Source organism: Athene cunicularia (assembly GCF_003259725.1).
Source record: "Athene cunicularia isolate RWA chromosome 14 unlocalized genomic scaffold, athCun1 chr14_part1, whole genome shotgun sequence".
In the NCBI taxonomy this organism is placed as follows: Eukaryota; Metazoa; Chordata; class Aves; order Strigiformes; family Strigidae; genus Athene; species Athene cunicularia.
The window spans coordinates 3,842,991-3,865,903 of record NW_020799118.1 but is presented as its reverse complement, the minus strand read 5'-3'; the positions used below and the strand labels follow the sequence as shown (position 1 = coordinate 3,865,903).

Below are 22,913 nucleotides of genomic sequence, written 5' to 3'. Positions count from 1 at the left end.
TCTTCCCAAATCTGGAACAGAGGAGGAAAGCTAACAAAACAAGGCGCAGCTGCTCCTTGTCTGTCAGGTTAGAGTTGCTAGAGATCCTGTTAAATGATTATTTGATCTACCACCTAAAAATAAAACGAAACATCTTACAGAAACATGTTACTGTGCGGATAGATTTGGAATTGCTCCATAATCAACCACCATACTGTGAGCCAAACACACCTGAAAGGCTGGCTCGCTCTCACAGTCAAAGAAGCATCTGAGTAAAGAGGTACAAGTTTACTTCTCTGGGTGGAACTGCAGATCTAAATCTCAGTGCAAACACACAACTATCTTTATAGAGGCTCCGATCAGAGCTTGTGGAACTATGTCCCAGCTTTCTGGTTTCAGGTGGGGTGGATTAGGTTTATTTTGCTTTCTTACACTGAAACAAACAAACAAAAACCCCAACAAAGCAAAATTAAAATCTCAACAGTAAACTAATAACTGACCTAGAACTCAAGCCTGAGCTGTATCTTGAACACTGACAAAGACAGTGCATTTTGTTCTTTGTACTGCAGTGTCTGAAAATCGCCCATTTGTGGAACTAACTTTAATTCTCAGAGTTGAGAAATACTGTGGTTTTCTTTCCTATTGTTTCCTTAATCTAGAAGCAATTTAGACATGAAAGCTCCATGTGTAAAACAGAATAACAAGAGCTAACACTGACATGTTCCCAGCCAGAACTAGATCTGTCTGTATGTCTGCCTGCCTTTCTCTGCAGACAGAGTTCTCTTCCAAGGAAAAGTGCATCCTACTGAACTCTGACAGACACCTTGTGCCTCCAGTCTGCTTGGATAGAACTAACTTGCAAGATTTCTAGTAGAGTAATTCTGGCTTAATTCTGGCTAAGGAAGGCTTGCATGAAAGTTGCTTAATATACTTTCAATGAAATACCATCTCATTAAAAAACATGAAATATCCATTTCTCCATTTCTGTTTTCTCCATCACAAAGCTTGAAATGATAGATTTTTGTTCACTTAGTGTTACCTAAAATTTGTTGGTTTAGATACTTTATATGTAACCAAGCCATGAGTCCTGTCTCAAATATACCTGTAGCTCCCTTTAGGCCCAGCACCGTTCCCTGAATGTAAAACATCAGATGACACGAAATGCATAATCTGCACAGGAAAGAAGAGACATAAATGATCATAAAGGTATGAAGACTTCTCAGCTACTATTCCCATGAAGATCTGCAGAAGTGTAGTTGGACTGATTAGGGATCACCACTGTGTCAACATTAATATTTTTCTGACCTTTTCAGATTACAGAAGAGATGCAAAACTGCTCTTGTTGGCAGCTGAGGCACTATTCCAGATGATCCTCATACAGACTGGATGAACAATCATTTTGGGTTTGTCCTATTACTTTTCTTAAAACATCTATTTACTCATCCTAACATGCTATTCTAAGGGATAGCATTACATGGAAAAGTTTCCTCATACATACTCGAAAAAAATCCTGTCTAGAAGATTTATTTTAATACGAGATATTACACAGAATCTCTTACCACTGAAAATGCAAAGCAGTCATCAGTAAAGGCAGTTGTTTTGGGTTCAGTTCTTGAGTCATCCACAGACTTCATGTACAATTCTGAGTAATCAGCCTGTGCTATGCTTTCCTCATCTCTAATACAGAAATGATGCCACTACCTCACACACAAGTCACACAGCCTACCTTACACACAGGTCATCTCTGCAGACTGTAAACTCTTTGTAACAGGGTTTGACTCTTAATTCACATCTGTACAGCACCCAGTACAACACAGTTTCAGTGTGATCAGGGACATCTGTGCACACAAGGGTGGAGAATGAGGTGTTCCTGAATCAGCTTCTGGTCATTCAGCTCACAGTCAGTAAGGAATTAAGAAATAATACAGCATTAAGTGTTTCACATTAATAATGTTAGTCATTGGCCTATCCAGAAATTTCAGCTTCCAGAATGAATGGTACATTATCAGCCAGGGAGCTGAGGAAATCCTGTCAACAGACAAGGGTACATTCTAACATCAGGCTATAGCACATTCTGTGTTTGTTTTCGTGAAAATACTGACAAAAAATCAACAGACCAGCTTCCCTCAGATGGATTCACTTCACTGAGGATAATGTTTAAATTATTGTTCTAGAAAATATATAATGAATGAGTCTTGGTTAAGTCTCATTGCTAATAGTGCCTTATAGGATCTGGACTGCAGACCACTTCTGGTTCTTCATTCTGGAATATCTAAAAAAGCTTTACAAGGAATTCTCTACTCTTTCTGTATACAGACTTCCTATTTTCATTCCAGTTTTTCTCAGCTGCTTCCTGAGAAATCTTTTTCTAAATGACAAGACTCCACATGAAAAACTACAGAACTGAGGCTTTCCATGGTCTTTGACAGATACTCTGTGCAAGACTGATCAAGTGGGATTGTTCAGCGCCATTTTGATGCACAGTTATATATTAAATTTGACCTTTGTTGTGGGTTTCTGTGCTCATGGATGCTTATTTTCAGTACTGTTACTGATCAAGCTCAAGCAGTTAAAGATTTCTTCATGCTTACCAACACTTAACACTTTCATCCTTTGCGCTATTAGAGGGAAGTTTGTCACAGTTCCAACTCAGAGACAGCAAAAAGGAATGTCGAAGTGCTACTCAACTACACCAATGCTTCCACGTTATTCCAAAATATATTTCTATCAGTTGCAGCTAAGACATCTGACTGCCACTGAAGCAGATGAAAAGCATTCACATGTTCCTTTCTAGCGATTGTTTTTGTACTGTAACGTCCTAAACTGTGCCAGTTTTGCATTTTATTTTTTCCAAAATAATTGTGCAACTAGTACCTGAGGCTTTTGCAGAGGTGGCCTGTATATCATACTGCTATGACTGAATTTAAGGCGTTTCACAGTAGTGTTCTGATGAAATTCATTTTATTTCTTAGATTTCATGATTCTTTTAGCCTATATACAAACAGACTCTTAAAACAGTTTCAACATTCTGACTCACACATTGAGTTTGACTTCTTAGAGGATAAATCATTTCCTTATCATCATTAGTATGCAGCAGAAAGGATTGAAAAGATTCTAGAAATACTGGGTTTTTTTTTCTTCCTTTTTTAACTTAAAAAGAAACCAGACTTCTTTTCAAACATCAAAACTCTTGCCATGAACTAATCAGACTGGACAACAGTGAACCATTGTAAATTATGACCAGAACGTACATCAAACAATCCTAGAAGCTAGGAGGAAGACTTTTTTTCCTGAACATTTGTAAGTTATTCTGGTGACTCAGAGCTATCGTGCAAATGAAAAAACCAGAAGTTTTTTTGTGTCGACTTTCAAAGTTACAGGTACTCACCAAGAACTACAGTGCCTGGTGCAAGCAGTAAGACTGGAATAATAATTTTACAACACTGCTTTATGATAATGGGTTATAAAGATTAATCACTTTACAAACATGAACTAAGCTTCACAAGTGCGCTATTGATTATTTGACATAAATATATTTGAAATGGGTGAACTAAGGAACAGACAGGCTGATGACCTGTCTAAAGTCCTTATTAAGCTAAAGCAAAAGTGAAGCCTGCTGATGCCAGGATAACACATACACTGTGCATTCAGTGTAAACTAAATGCAGCTATAGAAAAGTCAGGTCTGATTTCCCATAACAGGTCTCATTTTCTTTTCAGATTCAAAGAAAAAACAGAGGAAGCTTAGCTCCAAAGACTGTGGTTCAAAGAGATCTGTGGTTTTGAGAATTTGATATGTTTCCCTCCCCCACAAAACATCTAATATAAAGATCTGTTCAGAAACTTGCAAGACCTATTTTAACAAAAATTTAGCCAGGCAAGACTATTTCCCTCCAAAGCATTTTGGCAGCTATGTAAGAATTACAAGTTATCTAGCAGACGGTGGTTGCAAACAACACTTTCGCAGGAAAGCCTTGAAGCTGATAAACTGTGATAAGCAAATTCAAGTGAACTGCACGATGGAGAAGCAGTAAAGAAAAACTGCTCACATCTTGTTCCCAAGAACTCTGGAGTTAAATTACACCCTTCTCACATCAGCAACAGGGTTTGATAGGATAATACCAAGTGGTATAGAAAAAGCATGACTTAAATGCAAGTGTGGCTGTGGAGAGTTAAATCTGATACTCTTATAGATGACAAGTTTTTTACGGTATCAGTTAAGTAACTGATATCCTGAATAGAGGTCAGAATTACGTATAAAATGTTATATACTGATGTTTCTTTTCTATTGGACTGTCCTGTCAAATGAGCTATTATTTTCATTCTTTGTATGACTTAGAAGTCTTCTCTCCAAAAGCTTCAAAACTTTAATAACTGAAACAACATCTAGTTACACAAAAGTTAAGAAAGGTTTCAAGTTTCTTATCAGAGACAAGTCAAAATGGAACAGCAAAGTCTGTGGCCCGTCAGACAAAGCAAAGGGACTTCATTTTGACCTTAAGGTATGACCTACTATGAAAAATGCACGCCTACACACACTGGAGAAAACAGCTCTGGTTTGAGAGATGTGGGCAGTCCTAAACACTCAAAAGGTTGTAAGCACATAAGCAACATTATATGTCTGTGTTGTTAAAAGATTCTGGAAACTACTGTATTATTTTAAGACACTTGAACTTTTCTTTTTAAATATAAGAAATCTTTTGAAATGTCATCCGCTAGACATGTACGTAAACCTCCCGAGTTGGTTATATAGAAAATAAGACTCCAAAATGTTAACCTCAAATTTTTTATCAGGCTTTCATTTTACCAAAATTATACACCAAATAGCCAAGATTTTTGGTCTAAATTCTTGAAATCACTCCAAAACATTTAAATAGCTTTTAACAGGTATCACTAGCAACAATGAATCAGTAGCCACAGAGCAGTACAAGAACCATTCAGGCCTTAGGTAATGTTATCTCCACTCCGGCATCTTTAGGGAGGGTGCAGAAAGGAGATTGCCAGTACTGCCAGGAGTCAGGAACAGAATAACCACACAGGGTGAACTTCAGAAACGTTCTCCTTTTGGTCCTTGTTTTGCAAGCACCAAGCAAGATGTGCTCATACCGTCTCTCCCATCCAACAATTCTCACTTTGCTTGTCGGGACCTTTTCAAGAAACAAGAATAATGTATAGAAAAAGGCAGAGTTCATTCTGCTATTCAATTTCTCATTTTCCATACAGCCTCTACAAAAAGAGGTAGAAGCAAGCCAGTTCTGCCTTTAGCCGACTGTCTATGCTAAGGTGCCGTAATCCTTACCAACAGTTACTACTTCCAATGCCATTGGGAGGGATGTGTTAGCTAACAAGCAGCAGGTAAATCTCACATTCAGACAACCCCTCTGTAACACAGATTTCATTTAACTTCAGAATATCGACAGAAATCACAAGACGTACATAGGAAGTATTCCTAAACTAACATTTCCCAGACTGTGTTTGTGTAAAAACATGTATCAAGTAAGGTAAAATATACTAGAAATACAAGGTTAGATGATTAGATTTTTTTTTTATGGTGCTTTGCTTTCAGTTATTTTTATTTAATTTATTCCATCTGCACACAGATGTCAATAGATAAAAATAGATTAAAGTAAAATCTAATTAATGTCTTAGTTGAAAATCCTCCCCTGAGTAAGGCATAAGAGTTTACTGTAAACTATGCGTGATTGCTTTGGTGCTTTGTAAACTCTTACAAGGACAAGCTGCAGACAACTTTGGCAGTGGGTTCTATTGGACCACTTAGTCAAGGCAGAACTGTACAGTAACCTAAAACTTTTCAAACAATTCAACCCAAGTGGTGAATGCTGCTGACAGAAATGTCTAGCTTCCCTTTAGGAGAGTAACTCCATTCGTTTTTTGAAATAATTTATATATATAAAAAAAAACTTCAAGACTTTCCAGCATTGTTCTTTGTAAACAGCCGGGCAGGTTTGAGAATGAACTGCTTCTTTATCTGATCCTAAGCCTCCCCTTAGGGCTAGAAAGCCAGCAGTCTCACCAAATCTGAAACATTTGGGTGGGAGACCAATTCTGAATCTACTTTGTAGTCTTTTTATTGATGTTTTTGCTCTTACTCACTGGCAACCTCCCCTCACCAGATGTGCTACAACAACCACTTATGCAACTTCTCCTGTGACACAAATGGATGCAGACCTAAAAGGTTTCACTGAACATCAGCCAGTTAAGGTGCACCTGAACAAGTTACCTACATTTATGCTGCTGCACTCATTCCCCAGAAAAAAAGGATAAAGATCTTAAGTAGACACCAATAACAACAGAAAAATGCCAAACCATTTCGCACGCTGAATCAAGAGTGAGTCACAACACTCCTAGACTCTGACTAAGAAACCAGAGAATGAAGAAACACTGCAAAGAAAAAAAAAAAAAAAAAATCTATTTTGTGTGGCCGACAAAAGACACACTAAGAAATAATAATGGGAAACGGTGGCTTTTTTGTTCAAAGATCAACTGCATTGGTGATTTCTTGATTCTTTTTTCTGTTCCCCAGAAAAAATCCTCTCGTACTTCATAGAAAGAGGGTAAATTTAACTCATCATCAAATATTTCCAAAAACTCTTGAATTTCTCACCTTAGCCACTATTTCCCAATTAATAAGGGGCATCTACTATTAAGAGGTGCTTTCCTCCAAATGAGCATATTTTTCTTCCTACCTCCAGTTCTGCAAGAAGGGTCTTTGTTCACTTTTAGCCACGCAAAACTGAATTTCCACTGGCAGAATATTATCTTTTAAAAAAACCCCTATAAAAACGCAATCCATTTATTAGGGCCTGGAATTGGTAGGAAAATTCTGCAAAGACATTTTCAGGTATTTAAAAAAAACCTCATCACCTCTTGCAGATGAGTGTTTATTAGCTTCTTATCATATTTTGTCCCTTTTTATAATTTTCTCTGTAGTTTAAACAAGCTGAGAAACTTGTAAAGTTTTCATCAAAATTAACTCACAGAATTAAGTGTTTTGGTAGAAAAAGAAAATGAAAAACAGCTTTTCCTGAACTACATGGTTTAAAATCATAACAGAAAGTCCCTAGTATAGTTTACATGAGAAAGGTTTTAAGTATCAGAGGATCAAGATTCTTCTCTTTTCAATTTTACCAGCCTTTTTCCCATTTTGTGAATTTTCTAAGGCCTTAAACAAGAAAAAAAAAATAAAATATCAAGCTTCCTTTCCACCTCCTAAAAAATTACATAAAGGCAGAGAGAATAAGGGCAATTACAAATTTAAGTAACCCCCTCTAAGAAACTAGGAGAGGCTGACAGAACTTTCTATTATTTCCACTTTGACCATTCTGATTGTAAGAAGTTTCTCTATTCTCCAGTTAAAAAAACCTTCTTGTAGTTCATAAAAACAGAGGGTAAATTTACTCATCAGATTATTTCCAAAAACCGTTCCACCTTCTGATTGTAAGGAATTTTAGGATGGACAGTTGTTGAAACCAAAACGCTGAATGCTAGCCACCAAAAAAAAACCCCCAGTGAAGATACTCATTGTCACATACCCAAAAAACTAAGCCTTATCGCCATAATTCACCAGTCCTACCCGCTACTCAAATAGCTTGTCCTAAGCATGCCATCTCCCTACTGAGGAATCCACCTCCAAAGCTGACTGTTTGGTACATGTTACTGAGTAGAATTTCCTGTGCATGTTATTACTCATCTCACCCTAATCTGTGACAAAAATTGCAAGAGGAACTCTGCTTTACCAAGTGCGTAAAATCTGTTGCAATGAAAAAGTACTACACAGCTGCATCCTTCCTACACCTAACCCAAGACAAGATGCAAAACAGAGTCTAAGAAGCATTAAGACAATATGTGGTCCTGCCAACACTTGTAATTTCATTATGAGTCTTTTAATTATAGAAGGGTTCTTAGAATCCTAATATTGGAACAGTATTACCTGAGAACCTCACCTCTTACTGAATAAGAATGTTTCTAGCCTTTGTAACAGGTCAGAAAAACAAGGATGTGGAAATCTGCTCAAAAGTGAAAATTGAAATCTTCACACAAAAGAACATCAATACAAATGACTCTAGAATCTCCGAGGGAGCTCGTGCTGCTGTGAGGGATCTCCTCACTGATCAGACACTGTAGAATCATCCTTGACCTCCTGCCTCTCCACCTCCCTCAGCCTGAACTAAGACATCAAGAGGACTGAGCAAGAGGGGGCAGAAAAATGCTCCATTTGGTGGTAAGGCACACTCAGCAACTTCTGCCTCTAAACTATCAAAATTTGAAAGAAGTACCTGTTATCATCCACTGAGACTACTTTGGCTTTTTTCTTCCCCTTCTCAGCAGCATGTAATTTCAAAGACTTTATCTACTAGCCTTAATAGTATATTAACAATATTATAATATTAATTAATATGAGCTGTGTCAAGAGGAGTAAAGCACATGGGATAAATGGGAGTGCAGTCAGTTCACAAGTGACAGCCAGGAGTAAGTCTGATTGTTATTGCATAGTCTAGTGGCTTCTTTACTGCTTTTGTGCAAGAGAGGACAGATGCAACTTCCCCTCAGTGTTCCCCACGTTCTCTAAGGAAAGAGAGAGGCTACTTTTGTCCTCTGTAGGCCCTGCCTCCCTCTGCTGACTTGAAATTCTTTTCTCTAAGACATGATAGCAGTTCTGCCTCTCTCCTCCTTCAGAAACTGTTGAGGGAGAGAGCAAGCTCTGACTACCTCTGTAGTGGTGATACGGTCTGACTAGCTGCCTCCTTGACTCACTTGTCCATCAACATGCAATTTCAAACAGCAGCTGGAAACAAAGAGCAAGTTAACATAACTGTGTAATCAACTTTTCCATAACTCCCAGTTTGGCAACTACCACCAGATCAACATGGCAATTCCCAGCCCTTTAGAAATAGGGTGAAGTTGATATATTTCAAATATTACTGCAACATCTACAGCTTTCCAAAAAGAGTTTGTGGGGATGCTGAGACTGGTGCACACACTGAGGTAGCTCAAATTTCAGTTAAATTCTTAGTTTTGTGCAGACTTTTAGTTTATCAGTTCAACTTCATATAGAAGTCTCACAAAGCCTGTCATGTTTACAGCCCATTTTAGTCACTGACAAGAGCAATGTTGAAGTAAAGAGCCAAATGTTTTCTGGGAATAAATGATCCATTTTGGAAGAGTGGCAGAGGTAGGAAGCCTCAGGAAACACTCTACTATTAACAATTGTAATAAAATAAATGTCCTTTCCAAAGTTTGTAACAATTGTTTTAATTTTTTCTAGCCTCCTGCCAGAAAACTTACTATTCTTTGCTCCTGTGCCAATCAGGTTAACTCCTGCAATCAGCTCAGACAATTGGGTCACTACAACTATTCACAGTACTCATTTAATCTACGTAAGTTTTAAGTGTACCTTGTAGTTTTTGACATTTTTCTAAGCCTCTCAGCAATCTAAATCTGCCTCATACAAATGATCCAAAACCGAGGACAAATTTACACAAAGATGTCTTTATCCAATTAACTTAAAAGTCAAAATTTATTTCTGCAGTAAAACAAGAGTTTGTTTTCCCATCCTGTGTCTCAATGTTTGTTGCATGCTAAAGCCAAGAAAAATGATGTGTAACTAGGAAACAGAGCCTGAGTATTCATCTGTCCTTACTGGTTATCCAAACAGGCCAAAACCAAAATGAAACTGTGGCCAATGTGAAATATAAACCTTTATTTGGGGGTAAGATAGTGGGGATGGAATGATAAAATCAGCAATTTCCATTCAACAAGCACATTTCTCAACTTTGTAGAATGAGTCCCTGAGGACAGGCAAAAGCTTTCAATATATTTCAAAAGATCTCATAATTTAAGCCTGAATAATAAGGCCCTTGATAATCTAAAAATTTCACCTCCTAAAATCCATTTTAGAGAACGGGCATCCAAAAGCAATAATAATTTTAAGACTTAGACATATTTGCAGATAAACTGTGGGTAGAATCCTAGAGCTAAAAACAGACACACAACCGAACACCATCCAACTAGACTGAGTTACTCCCCATCAGCTCAACTGCCTTAACTGTGTGTGAACACTTGCCTGAAACCCTCCTTCTAACTGTGCAAGTGGAGAGTTACAACTCCAGGTGTCGCAACACTCATGACCTCCCCTTATGAATTTTCAGGGAATGCACTCACAGTGAGCTTGCATTCCCAGTTGTATGCATCACACCCAAAAATATCACCAGGAAGTGCCAATAAACCTTTTGTCTTCACACAAGCTCTAACATGGCAGCATAAAAAAAGTAGTTAGGGATGCAATGTATTCCTCCCTAGCAAACAGCTGCATCAGTGGAATCCCAGTGAACTCTTGCCTTGATATAGAAACAAACCAAGCAGTTTAGGTGTCAAAGAATAAAGACACCAATCTCCACATGTTGCATCTTTACTTAGACAAGTTACTTTGATAAAGACATATATTGACACAATTTCTTTTTTATATAACTACGCTGGAATGAATTACCTTAAAGATGTGAATTTCATGTTTAAAGCACTGTTCAAGTGGCTGCACTTAGCTATTCATGGGAACGAAGAAAAGAGTGGACTAATACACACTGCATTTCTGTCAAGTTCATTTTCATCCCAGCCAGAATTGGAAGAGGGCTTGAGGCCGTGCTTTCATTCCATCTCTGACCATTAGTAACACAGGGCAAGATGCTGAACCTGACTCAATGTCCCAGTCTAAAAAAAAAAAAAAAAAAAAAAAAAAAATCTTGCATAGAAACAGGAAAAGTGACAAGACAAAAGGCTGCAAAAGTTCTGAAGTATCAGAAGGATATGGGAATGCAGAAAAAACAGAAAGGAATTTCCTGGCCATGAATTATAAAATTGGTATCCTTAAAGCAGTATTATTGGCATGATGTAGAAGGTCCAACTGCTAGAAGCAGATTTAAGCTCATTTTCCCCAATATACCATATTTAAGTATTTGCATCTTGCAGTAAATCACAGTGTTGTCTCCTACCTCTAATACCTAGCTTGCTTATTTCACAGTACAATGTGATTTAATTTCTTCCTAAGAAAGTTTCTGGAGCAATGCCTAGTTTGAGAAATAGCTTTTCACAAGAATGTATATTGACCAAAATTAATTCCTATAGATGGAGAGGCTAATTAACAAGAATCCAACTAATAACTCGGTTGGATTTAATCCATATACTGAACTGGCAATATGCACCAGAGAATGAGACAGAGGGTGCAAGGATATATTTGAGGAAGAAATCACACATGACAGGCACTTTCAAAGTGTTCACAGACATTTTAAATGTTGCCCAGCCACTCTTAACCCCTTGGTCTCATCTACTTTCCATCACCCCAAAAGGATTCTTTTCTCCTCTCTCTCTCGTACTGTCTTTCCTGCATACACAATGCAAAAATACCTTACCTATATCAGTTTTCAGCTTAAAGATTAAAATGCCTGACATTCACATGTGCACACCATTCTTCTTAAAAGCAAGCTTCTGCAAATTTTGCATTTCACTGTTATTGAATGTCCTTGTGCATCAAATCCAGCAACAGAACATGAAAGGGAAGGAAGTTTTCTTAACATCATTTTTATTGCCAAGTTCCATTTACAAAGAAAGGTCTATTGTTCATTCTCGTCCAGGTTTTCCATAGCCATGACACATGATTAATGTCAGTAAATACAGACTCAGCTATAGAAATCTGGATTTTGGAAACATATACCAATATGTTCTAATTTCACTCCCTTCCCAGACACATATTTACATTTTTATTTAAATTAACATGAGACATTGTCATATTTACTCCAAATATCTAACATAACTTACATTAAATAATTAATACTTATTGCCTGTAGAAAGCCACTTCAGAATTCAACTCACCCCGTGTTTGGGCTTTTTTCCATGCAAATGTAAGTGCATGTTAAGGACTTTCCCCCGCCAAATGAAGAACATTTCAGACACAACTTTATAGAAATATGTTTCGTAGGAGGACAGTCCTTCATGCTCCTTAAATGTTTTATGTAGAGTTTAAAACCCAGATACATTCATTCTTCTAGAAAAATAAACTCCCCCCCCTTTGCAATTAAAACAATCAAATTTACAAAACAGCTCAAAATGAAGTAAAAAGTTTGCAACAAAAATATCCACGCACCTATTCACAAGTGGAGATGCCTAGTTATCCCCTAAAGTTTATAATGCTTCCAACAGGTCCCCTAGAGTTGTAGCAATGTATATTTTCACTGCTACTGCTGGGAGAAACAAAGCTCCTAGAAATTGTAATAGTCTATAAATTCACACATTTGAATCTATTCTCAATCCTTTGCAAAATTATCATGTTCATTGTAAATATTTCTGCCACAATTAGTCCTTAAATACACTCAAACACAAAACCTCAGACCATCTCATCTCCTCATATATACTTATCAGATTGCAATTACCGTTTTAAACTCACTTCAGTGTGACCCATAACCAAAAGTAATGGAGAAGAAGATGAAAAAGAGATCTCACATATCTTAAGATGGTGATCTTAAAAGAATCCTTGGAACGCTATATATTAATCTGAACCTTATTTAACTAACTTTTGTCATCAACAAGTTTTCTTAGTCATGACCTGCTTCTTAAGCCCTTAGTTATTTTTTAAATAAATGCACTCCACACATTTTTATGCTAACAAGACAGTCACAACATTGACTCAAGATTTTCCTTTTCATGTTAAGAACCAATTAATTCAATTTATCAAAACTGTAAAACAGATACGGCCATAGTGCACATTTATTAGACAAGCAAAATTTAGCTTTACACTTATAATACAATAATAAACGTAAAATACATATTTTATAACACCTTGCAAAAGAAATCAAATCTGAGCAATGCACAAATCTAAAAATTTTGGGAGATCAAAATAGGGAAAATTCTGTACAAATGTAATATAAAAATACGTTTCCATAAGAAAGAACCTTCTATTTGAGACTCAGTCTAGAACAGTATCTCCCATGTCTTTGTTGCTGCTCAAAAAATCCTGAGCAGTAGGAAAATACCCCAAGCACTTCCCCCCTCCCATCCCCTAAAAACATCTCACCCTAGCAAGCCCTGCTTGGATCACAATCTGCTTTCCAGAAACCAATAGGAGACAGTAAGAGTTATTATATTTGTTTCAAATTCATGCTGCAAAATGTTGGGAAAGGTCAGAGCAACAGAGCAGGCAAGCACAGGAGAACCACTCCAAAGACTTCTAGATAACAGAAGTGCAATGCCCAGTTTAGTGATATCCTAAGGTAGGCCAGTGATGGTTAAACAGTGACATACCAAAAACTCTTTCAAGAAGAATGACAGTAAGAGTTAGGAAGAGAATTTAACATATATTTAGGTGCCTAAATATATGTTTATATGTATTTACAACATTAGGTTGCCTGAAAATAAGTAGGAGACTCATCAAGGAGACTCATTATCTTTGAGGCAAAATACCTACATCTCACTGATGCCCCCATCTGATGTCTCTTCACAAATCTTTGATTCAATGTAGGGCTAACACACTTAGCTCCCTAGATGACTGCTGCCTGTGCAATGTTCTTTTAGAAGGAACTCCTTATTTAACTTTAGCTGGTTAGTGAAGACAACATCGGAATGTTTAGCACGGTGATGTGTGGTTTTTTTTCTTTTTTTTTTTTTCCTCAAGAATACTACATGCAGGTTAGTGAAACTATTCATTAGGCTATTCTGCAGTTACTTACCTATAACGTGCAGCAAAAAGAGTGACTGATTACACCAGAGCACTGACAGCACTATGTGATTAAAGTGTTTACTTTTGTGTGAAGTGGCTTCATATTTATATATACAGTTTGACTTGCTTGTCTGATAGCTTACCTATGTCTTCAAGAGTAGTTTTAACTTTAATTTACTACAAGTAAAATGACAATCAATTGCCAGGCAATTATTGAATTCCTAGATTGCTTAAAATAACCATCTCAGGACACTCGTAGTAAATGTGGAAATTAGTCACCTGTGTCTTGCTGCTTAATTAGGGGAAAAAAAAAATAATCACAATTTCAATCCTAAAGACTGCTGATTTTGCTATAAACAAACTATTTTAACTATCAGTTTTAAAATTCTACATACAAGAATACTTCAGATCCACAAAGCAACATTATTGTCCCCTGTATTCTGTCTCTATTGGGCAAAGGGTTCATATGAATCACTGGACATTGACTTACAACTCTGAATACTGAACTAGATTTACATCTTAAATTCTCAGTATGGACGAACAGTTTTCAAATCTCACATACCTGTCATATAGAAACTGCAAAAGAATAAATGAATTCTGGAAGATACTCCCAATTTTTCCCTCACCAAGTGATTTCAAGGAAAATTCCAACTGTATTGTTAAGCAAAGAACGTTGAGGAGCTGCTTTACCAGGTATAATTTTGTATCTTTTGTTTTGAAGCTCAGCTTAATTTAAGGAAGAGAAGTCAGAATTTTAGTTTATCATGAATTAGCAGTAGAGAATACAAATTAATTCAGTCCTTATATTGTATATGATTCATGAATTCACATACAAAATACAGCTTTTAGTATTAATATACGTGACCACATTTCTAATGAATTTGGTTTAATCTGCACAGTTTGTAAAATAAAGTGCAGGAAGCTTAACCTTTGGTTTCTTTCTATATCAAAGAAGTTCTGCAAAACAATTGATTTTTGTACACAAGTTTTACACTGCAAGCATTGCTTCCATGGTGAAGCAGACATTAGAATTGGGCATTAATGTTTTCTCCCTCCCCCTCTTTACCAAATTACCAAGTGTATGCTGCCATTGCTCTCTGCACAAATGGAAAGCTTGAGTCTTGTTCACTGTTGTACACTGGATGACAAAAACAAAAGGGAACTAGCAAGAGGCAGGGAGACCTAACAAGTGAAGGCAACACAATTCTTTTGTTAAGCAAATATCCTCTTGGTAAAATGAGACACAGACTATAAAATAGCAAAGTAACATTCAGTATGCCTTGTCTTCTTTGGCTTCACTTTTCAAAAGGATGAGAAAAAAATTTACCTACTTATGTTAACAAAGTATGGTTGAAAACAGGCCATGCCTCTACAAACAAACACTGAGAATTTAGCATCTCACTAAAATTTTGACATTTTGCTCTGGAACACTGCTATATTTATTTCAGAGTGATTCTACCTCCCTCTGGAGTATTACACTGAAATAGTGAGCCCTTTGAATGGTCAGCTGCTGCTCTCATTTGCAACTTAGTATTTGAAATTCATTAAAAAGAGCACTGTTATGCTGACTCATATAAACTTTTGTTTAGAAAAAAATTACATTTGTGGCTGATGTGCTTGGTTGAGTTTCCTTTTTACAGTGAAAGGGGGATAAGGAAACAAGCCCTTGAGTTTTTCTGATAAGGGAGAGATAGATGTGATACTCTTCAAGGAATTGTAGATGCGTAACACCATACTTGCGGAGATAAGTTTGCTGATGACAGATTAGTTCAGCATCTCCAGAGCTTTTACGTTCTGAAGTCTCCTAACGCCGCATGAAGCACAGTCAAATTGTATGCACACATACCTTAATATTAGAAGCAAACAAGGCAAAAATCAACTGCTTCTGTGGCATAACCGTTCAGAGATTTGGGTTGATCTGTACCAGTTGTAGCATTTATATAACAGCACAACATTGGTAAAGCTGGTGCAGTCAGAGCTTTCCTAGTATAATTCCATCTTTGCAGAGAGCTTTCGATAGAACTGCTAAAAAATATCCCACCTTAACACCACTTGACCATCAAGGCTCTGCCAGCAGTGGACTAGACAGCAGACCTAGCCTTCTATTTTCCTAATAATAGTATCTATCTCAGTTATTTCCTGTGAAGCTCTTAGCAGGCAACTGGTCATGAGATTTAAAAGCCACTCAAAGGCAATGAAAAACAGAGTTAGCTTTTTTTCCTTTGTCCTATTTTTTGTGCAGTATGGCTCAAGGGTGAGATTATGCATACCCATCAAAAAGACTCCTTGTGCATGGTCCTAATCTTGCTAGAACTGAATTTGAAATTAGATAATAAAGATCAAGGTTTTCCTGTCTAAAATGAATTCTGTTTATGGGAACTCAGCCTGCACAGTGACATTTTGTGTAATCTAGGTCAAGAGTTAAGGTTAACAGTTAACATAAAATGCTTTCTAATTAAGTAAGGCATCAGTTTTTAGGTAGGCTCTTCAGCAATGCCAAATTCTCATCCCATATCCTCAACAGTGCTGAGGACATCTAATCTCAGAATGTAGAAGTCACAGAAACCAGAAATCAACAAAACCATGCAAAAGTGAATAAGGGAAGAAAAAAAAATTGCTGGTGTTCAATAGCAGATACCTTGTATACATGTTTTACAAAGTTATTACATGACGGAAAAGATGGAAAGAGTGAGCAAAATTATACTTGTGGATTAGTCAATCTCATATATAATGATAACATTTAAAATCACTTTGGGTCTTCCATCTGACAACCAGGAAGAGGTACAATAAGAGACTGGGTTGTAGGTAAAAACTCAGATTCACCTACTTGATATGAAATCAACATTAGTAGAGACAGAACAAGGAAACAGATTGCACTGATGACTAAAATCACAATACCAAGTAAAGTAAATAGCAGTCTTCAACCTTTGAGAGCCAGAAAGCACTCAATGTTATGAGCAGGCTAATAGTGACAATCTGCTCATTTTATTATTAATTTAAATTAACACACATGGAAATTGATGAGAAATCTTAAATTCCATTCCTGTTAAATTACATATCAAATCACCAAAGAACATTCCAAACTTTAATCAACACTTTTCCACTACTTTCTGTCAACTTGGTATCAGGATCTAGGAAGCAAAGTAAGGCAAGCATAAACTCAGAATTACTTTTATGTAGCAATGCTGTTTAACTGTGACATTATCCCTGATAGAAAAAACACTACACAATACCTTTCCTTTTGAGTTTCAGACTTGCAAAGGAATTATCAGTTAGATGGGGTGATCTTCCTCCTACATGAAAAATTTAAAAAACCTCTTGAAAGTAAAACTGCTTCTGTCTGCTTCAAGAAGTTGTCCTTCAGTAGAAAGGATATCATCATTCCTCAGAGATGTAGCAATTTGACTGACAGAAACAAACAAGCTATAGCAATCTCTTAAAATATTTCACATTCCTCTGTAGCTGGTCAAGCAAAGACTAGTCTCAAAAATCCCTTATGTTAATTTCAATAAGCATTTGTTATTAAATTTCAGGCTTTTAGCTTTTAAAAAATTGTTTGATATGTATTTTGCTTTGAATCAAACCTTGAAATAAATATTACACATGGAAAACACAATATTTAAGTTAAGTCTGGAGTTCTATGAAGACAACACTGAAAGTGTGCAAGCCTGCTGTTATCACGCAGACCTCCAAAAGATGAATGACATCAGGACTTAAAAAAAGAAAAACAAACCCAAAAACACAAACCACCAAAAACCAAACCAAACACCAAACCCAAACTGAAAACCACACTGTGTCTCAAATGGAAATGTTATCTCTGTACTACAATATGTATTTTTTTCTAGTTAATAGTCTCCAGTTTCAGAGAAGTAATGACACAATATCCTGAAGCCAGGTATCCAAAAATCTCTTCACTTTGCTATAATACTGTAGACCTTTTACAATTAATTTAGTTCCTGCAGCTGGAACTCTATAATAGAAAGTAGGTGCTCTGAAATACTTTTGTGTTCTTGTATAACAGAAATTGGTAGGAAAACACCAGTCCAGATTCAAAAGTTTTTTTTTTTTTTTTTTCTTCTCCAGTTTCAATATGCTGAGCATCTGATGTTTACTCTAAAAGCTGCCCACATTCTCTTTCATTAGTGGGCCTCTTCTTGTGGACCAGATGGCCTCTCCGGCTTCAGGAAGTATCTGCATTCCCGAAGGAAAAACAACGAAGAATTTTGTTGTATTTGCTTCATGGTTTATCACAGTCTTCAGGTTGGCTTTAGTCACAACGTTCTTCCTCTACCTCTTTTACCTTGCAAACTTCAGATGGCAAAGAGGACTGAGGAATGCAGCTGAATGTTCGAATGCTGTGGGGATCAACTGGTGGCACCAGTGTAAGTGACTCCACGCTTAGTGCATCCGTATTGTCATCTGTTAATAATGATATTGTGGGCTGCTGTGCAGGAATCAGGCTAGGAGACAGGTTTGCTGTTTCTATGTCACTGTTTTTTAGAGCATTCTTGCTAGACTTGGAAACAGCTGAAAGAGTTTCATCAGTCAACATCATCTGACCAGAAATGGTCATCTGAGGCTGCTCTGGAGCTGAAGTGTCATCTAATAAAAAAAACCACCAAGAAACAATCAATATTCAACTTAGTATGTACATTAAGTCTAATAGTGTACTATCGTTTATTAATTTTTAAGAATAATTGGGTGGAAAATGCAGCTTTGTGAAGCACTGGGCTTATACATTCATTTTTTAGTAATTAGAAATAAAGCAAAATATGATGAAAGCATGACAAAATGCCAGTGAGAATCTGTTCAAATTAGGAACCAGAAAACTTTACACATTTAGTATTAGAATATGCAGCAATATCTGAAATATTCCTAGAGAGAGGAAATTGAAGGGAAGAATAAGAAAGCTTCTCCAATATTTAGTATAGACTAAAATGAATAGTCACCCCATACCAGGAAGCACTTTAGAAATAATAAAAAAAAAAGAACCCTTGTATAACTAGTTTTGCCAAGAGGTAGCTTGTTTCTTACAAAAATTTGGAATTCATTCTCTCTTTTCATCCTCCAGATTCACGTTTTGGTGACACCTCAACCACAGAACACAGAAATATGGAAGAACAGTATGTGCTTACTCTAACTGAAAGGTGCTGCAAAATAGACCTGTTTTTATACAGCCTTGTGTTATATGCTCCTAAGCATGGAGCATGCAACACCTAAAACAGCATCACATACTGCGGGAAACTGCTATGCTACTACACCTTCCCACACAATGGAAAAAACCCAACCGTTAAGAGTTATTTGTACTGTCCTCTTCCCCCTTAAAATCCTGGCTAGCTATCAAGTAAACTGCTCATTTGGCTCAGGTGGACAGTGAATGAAGGGGATGAGGCAATACAGCCTTATATGAGCAACCCAGAAAAATTAGTTTTTTTTTTTCTTTTTCTATTCAGACTAGAGGAATAGATGCCATTAAAGTAACAGGTATCCAGCTTCAAGACAGACCATTTTTAGAGCTGTTGTAAGAAACAGCATGTGTTCAAGTGTACAGGCATCTGCAGAAAAGACTACAAGGCAATGTAGTGAATACAGAAGCTAAGAATTAGGTTCTGTTTTTAATACACAGTGACCTTAAAAATGTCAGTTTCAATATGATTCCAATTAATCCTGTAACAGAACAAAAAAGCATGAACATAATGAAAAAAAAGAAAAAGAAAGCTGAGAATGGAATGGATATCAGTAAGGTATCAGTGGGATAACAGTTAGATTATTGGCTTTTACCTTTTTGGTAAAATAACCCACAACAGCAGTGTATTCTCACTTCAGAAAACCACTCAATTTTACTTTTTGCTGAATTGGTGGCTAAAGCTTCTCGCTTTAATCAAAACAAAATGTATAGATTGTACAAAAGTCTCCTTTTAAATAAAAGGGACCTCACTGGTTATTTTTGAAAAAATAAAGATTCAAAGTAACTGCAGATTCTTCTTTTTAGCTGTCAAGAAGCTTTAGTGAGAATGTAGCCATTGATAACAGAGGAAGTGATGCAAGACTTGCATAGAAAATGAACTGCCAAAACCACTGAAATGAAGTCTCATTTCTCTGAATTCCAAGATAGTTACTAACATTTAAGTATGCACAAAATAGTGAGTCATTGCGGTGATTTGACTTTTTTGAATTTATAAAATCTTGAAAGAGAATATCAAACATTTTTTGCCAAATTATTTATCTTAATTATAGTATGAATATTCACCAAAATTCAGGATTCAGAAACCTGGGACGTTCTGGTAAACGAAGTATTATCAATCAATGGCACTCCGCTCAGGAATGTTTTACCCAGCACGTTTCTATTGCAGTTCTGCTATTTCACTTCTGATTCTGCAGTTCATTTCTTAAATCACTCCTCCCCTTCTCCCAAAAACATATTAATAGATTTTCTCAATACTTTTGTTTACTGAAATCATGAGACAGACAGACAGACATACTCTTTTGTTATGCTGTATTGTTCCCAAATCCTTCCACATAGGATCTAAATTAATGCTACAGTGACTCCCTTCTTAATGCCACAAAGAAAAAGAAACTATTTGAAAAAAGTGTCCATAAAAAAAAAAAAAAAAGTATCTGGAGTCAACAAGTTCCAATTTTCTATCCAAAGGTCTGAAAAAACATTCAGAAAAAAGATAAAAATATCAAAAAAATGTAAGCAGAACATACTTTGTCCAGTAATTTTGCTGCAAAACAAAAGCTCTTCTATGCTTCCCTCCCACTTTTATTTACTATTGATACAAGTGTCTCTACTTTCAGTATTTCATTAGTTACTGTCAAGAGCTTCACTTCTGTTACTCTGTTACTGTATTTAAAGGTAGCAGTGACAGATTTATGTAACCTAAACTGCAACTATAAGCTTGTGCTAGGTAAGTTTTTAAGCATGATCATCTCTTGTATCTTTTGGATACAAGGACAGGGAAAACAATCCTAGACCACAGAAGAAGGGAAACTAGATAGAATACAGAGATCCAGCATCTTGGAATGAAAATTTGGTCTATAAGAGGCATTACAATGAAAAATCAGGCAAACCTCTTGATATAAAAGGTTTTCACATGTAACATCTCCCAGTTAACTGAATCCATGGCTTCAGGACAGTAATTATGAATAAGAAAATCTTTGAGGCTCAAAGTTTCAAAGCCTTTTGAAGTCATACTCAATTCAGAGAAGGATCTCAGATAAATATGTATTTATGTATGATCTGAATTCTTAAAGTCTGGAATAAATAGTTGGCAAAAAAATGCAACTTAGCTCAAAAAATCCCCCCAAACTCAAGAAAGGATTACTCTAAGTATGTCTGTCTCTAAAATCCAGATGGGTACCAAGCTCCTAATTCAAAAAAGTTTTCAGGCACCCAGTATGTTTAGAGAATATGTCCTCTACCCATTATCTGGAAATTCTGTCTACATTGCACATAAAAATACTAGCTGGCTTTCAAGAAAACCCCAAACTCCTAATGCTTGTTTCCAGTTTGACTTTTGGATAGAAAGAGCAAAAATAATTGTCATTTTTACCTGAATAAAATCACCAGTCATTAAGATATGTTCTACCATTAAATATCAAAGTTATCATCTAATATGGGAAAAGAGCATTTCTATTTACCACCTCCCCAACCCACCTGTATTTAAGTAAGAGTGTTCTGGCAAAAAATATAAACCCAATCTGCAACCAGGGAAACTGAGGCCAGTTTCTTAAAACAGTTTTGATGTTAACTTTTAGTTCTAAGAAACACCCCCCACCTACCCCCAAATTTAAGTACAAAACAAGGTTATTAAACAGGGTGTCCTTTTGCAAGTGTTTGGGTATTAGCAGCTCTCTCTGGTTGCAGTGGCTTCAGGACATTTAAGATGTTTTTCAGCGCTTCTAAAATGCTACCAAGATTATTATTATTATAGCAAAAAAATTCAAACCAGATGACTCAACTTCTCTTATATTAACTTATGTGAGGGATGATTATTAATGAAAGAAGACAGAAAAGAACAGGAAAAGGAAAGAATGAATATCACCTACAGAGAAGTGTCCTAAGCTGTACAGCAACATACCATGAAATATTAACAAAAATATAAATAACAGGACATTAAGTGAAAAGATGCAAAGTGTATCTATAAAGATGAAAAAAGGGCATTTATATAATTTTAACAGAGTAAATATCTTCATGCCATGATAGTAAAAAAATTAAATTAATTAGATACAAGTTAGAACAGGTTATGTAAGTAAGGTAACCTGAAGCATACTTCCATCTTTTTTTGCTTCTGCTTCCCCTCCTCAGGCAGTTAACAGTCCATAAAACCACCTGCCTGAGTTCAAGAATCACAGAAATGATATGTTTGTGCCATCACAGTCCAAGGACAGTCTAGTGCTGAGTGCTTGTACATTTTACTCCAGTTATAAATAGGTTTCTTGCTGCTAGCCAAGTACCTGCATTACTGTCCATTCAGGAGCCTGTGCTTACTAAATTCCACTACAGCCATGGCTGCCCCTGTGCAAATGAAGACATAGCTGCTTTGAAGCTGGAAGCTTGATAGCAGAATTTTCATCTTTGGCAAGAGAATCAAGAAATATGGCAGAAACTGTAGATAAGGCTTTCAAAAACAGCTAATTATTGCTTTACAATTCTCCCCCAAAAAACAGTAGAGACAAAAATTTATGATGCTTTCTTCAGTTTCCTACCTCACTGTCATTGCTGTCAGCATGGAAACAACATACGTTCTATTAACTGTTACGGGCTTTTCAAAGCTTATGGAGGAACCTGCCTGAATTGATATTGCGCGAGTTTCTGTTGCAGCTGCTGCTCGAAGACCTAAACCCAGTGTCCACCGTGACTGTCAGCCTCCGACAGACTAAACACCCGCCGACGTCCTTTCCTGCCAGACCTTACTAGAGGAAAACACAGCGATATATCATACGAAGGCTTTAACAATGAAACAAGGAAGGGAAACTGGAATGAAGACAAAGGATAAATGTTAGAGTAGCAACAAGAATAAGTGACAAGGACACATCCGTAACTGCTGGTATCTTGAATACAATTTTACACCACACCAAGAGTCTTGTAAGTTTGGAAATACTTCTGAAGCTGGAAGTATTCATTCTTTAGAAACAAGCACGTTTAACTGAATTAAGTTTTTTGCTTACTTATCTGGAAATGTTCATAATAGAGTTTGGGCTATGTC

General features: G+C 36.5%; 1 protein-coding gene across 5 annotated transcripts in view; it reads right to left on the bottom strand.

Annotated features, from left to right (window-relative positions):
• Positions 1-12,926: 12,926 nt before the first annotated feature.
• CLEC16A (C-type lectin domain containing 16A) overlaps positions 12,927-22,913 on the bottom strand; it is an 80,807-nt gene continuing 70,820 nt past the window's right edge. For 2 of the 5 annotated variants that reach the window (XM_026858654.1, XM_026858655.1), the window contains 2 exons: positions 22,497-22,616; positions 12,927-18,303 (listed from right to left, as the gene is read on the bottom strand). In XM_026858654.1, coding sequence (XP_026714455.1) covers positions 17,969-18,303; positions 22,497-22,616 — 455 coding nt within the window. In that variant the 3' untranslated portion in view covers positions 12,927-17,968. Of the gene's footprint in view, positions 18,304-22,496; positions 22,621-22,913 lie in introns of all 5 variants that reach the window. The other 3 variants (XM_026858656.1, XM_026858658.1, XM_026858657.1) reach the window with 2 other exon arrangements.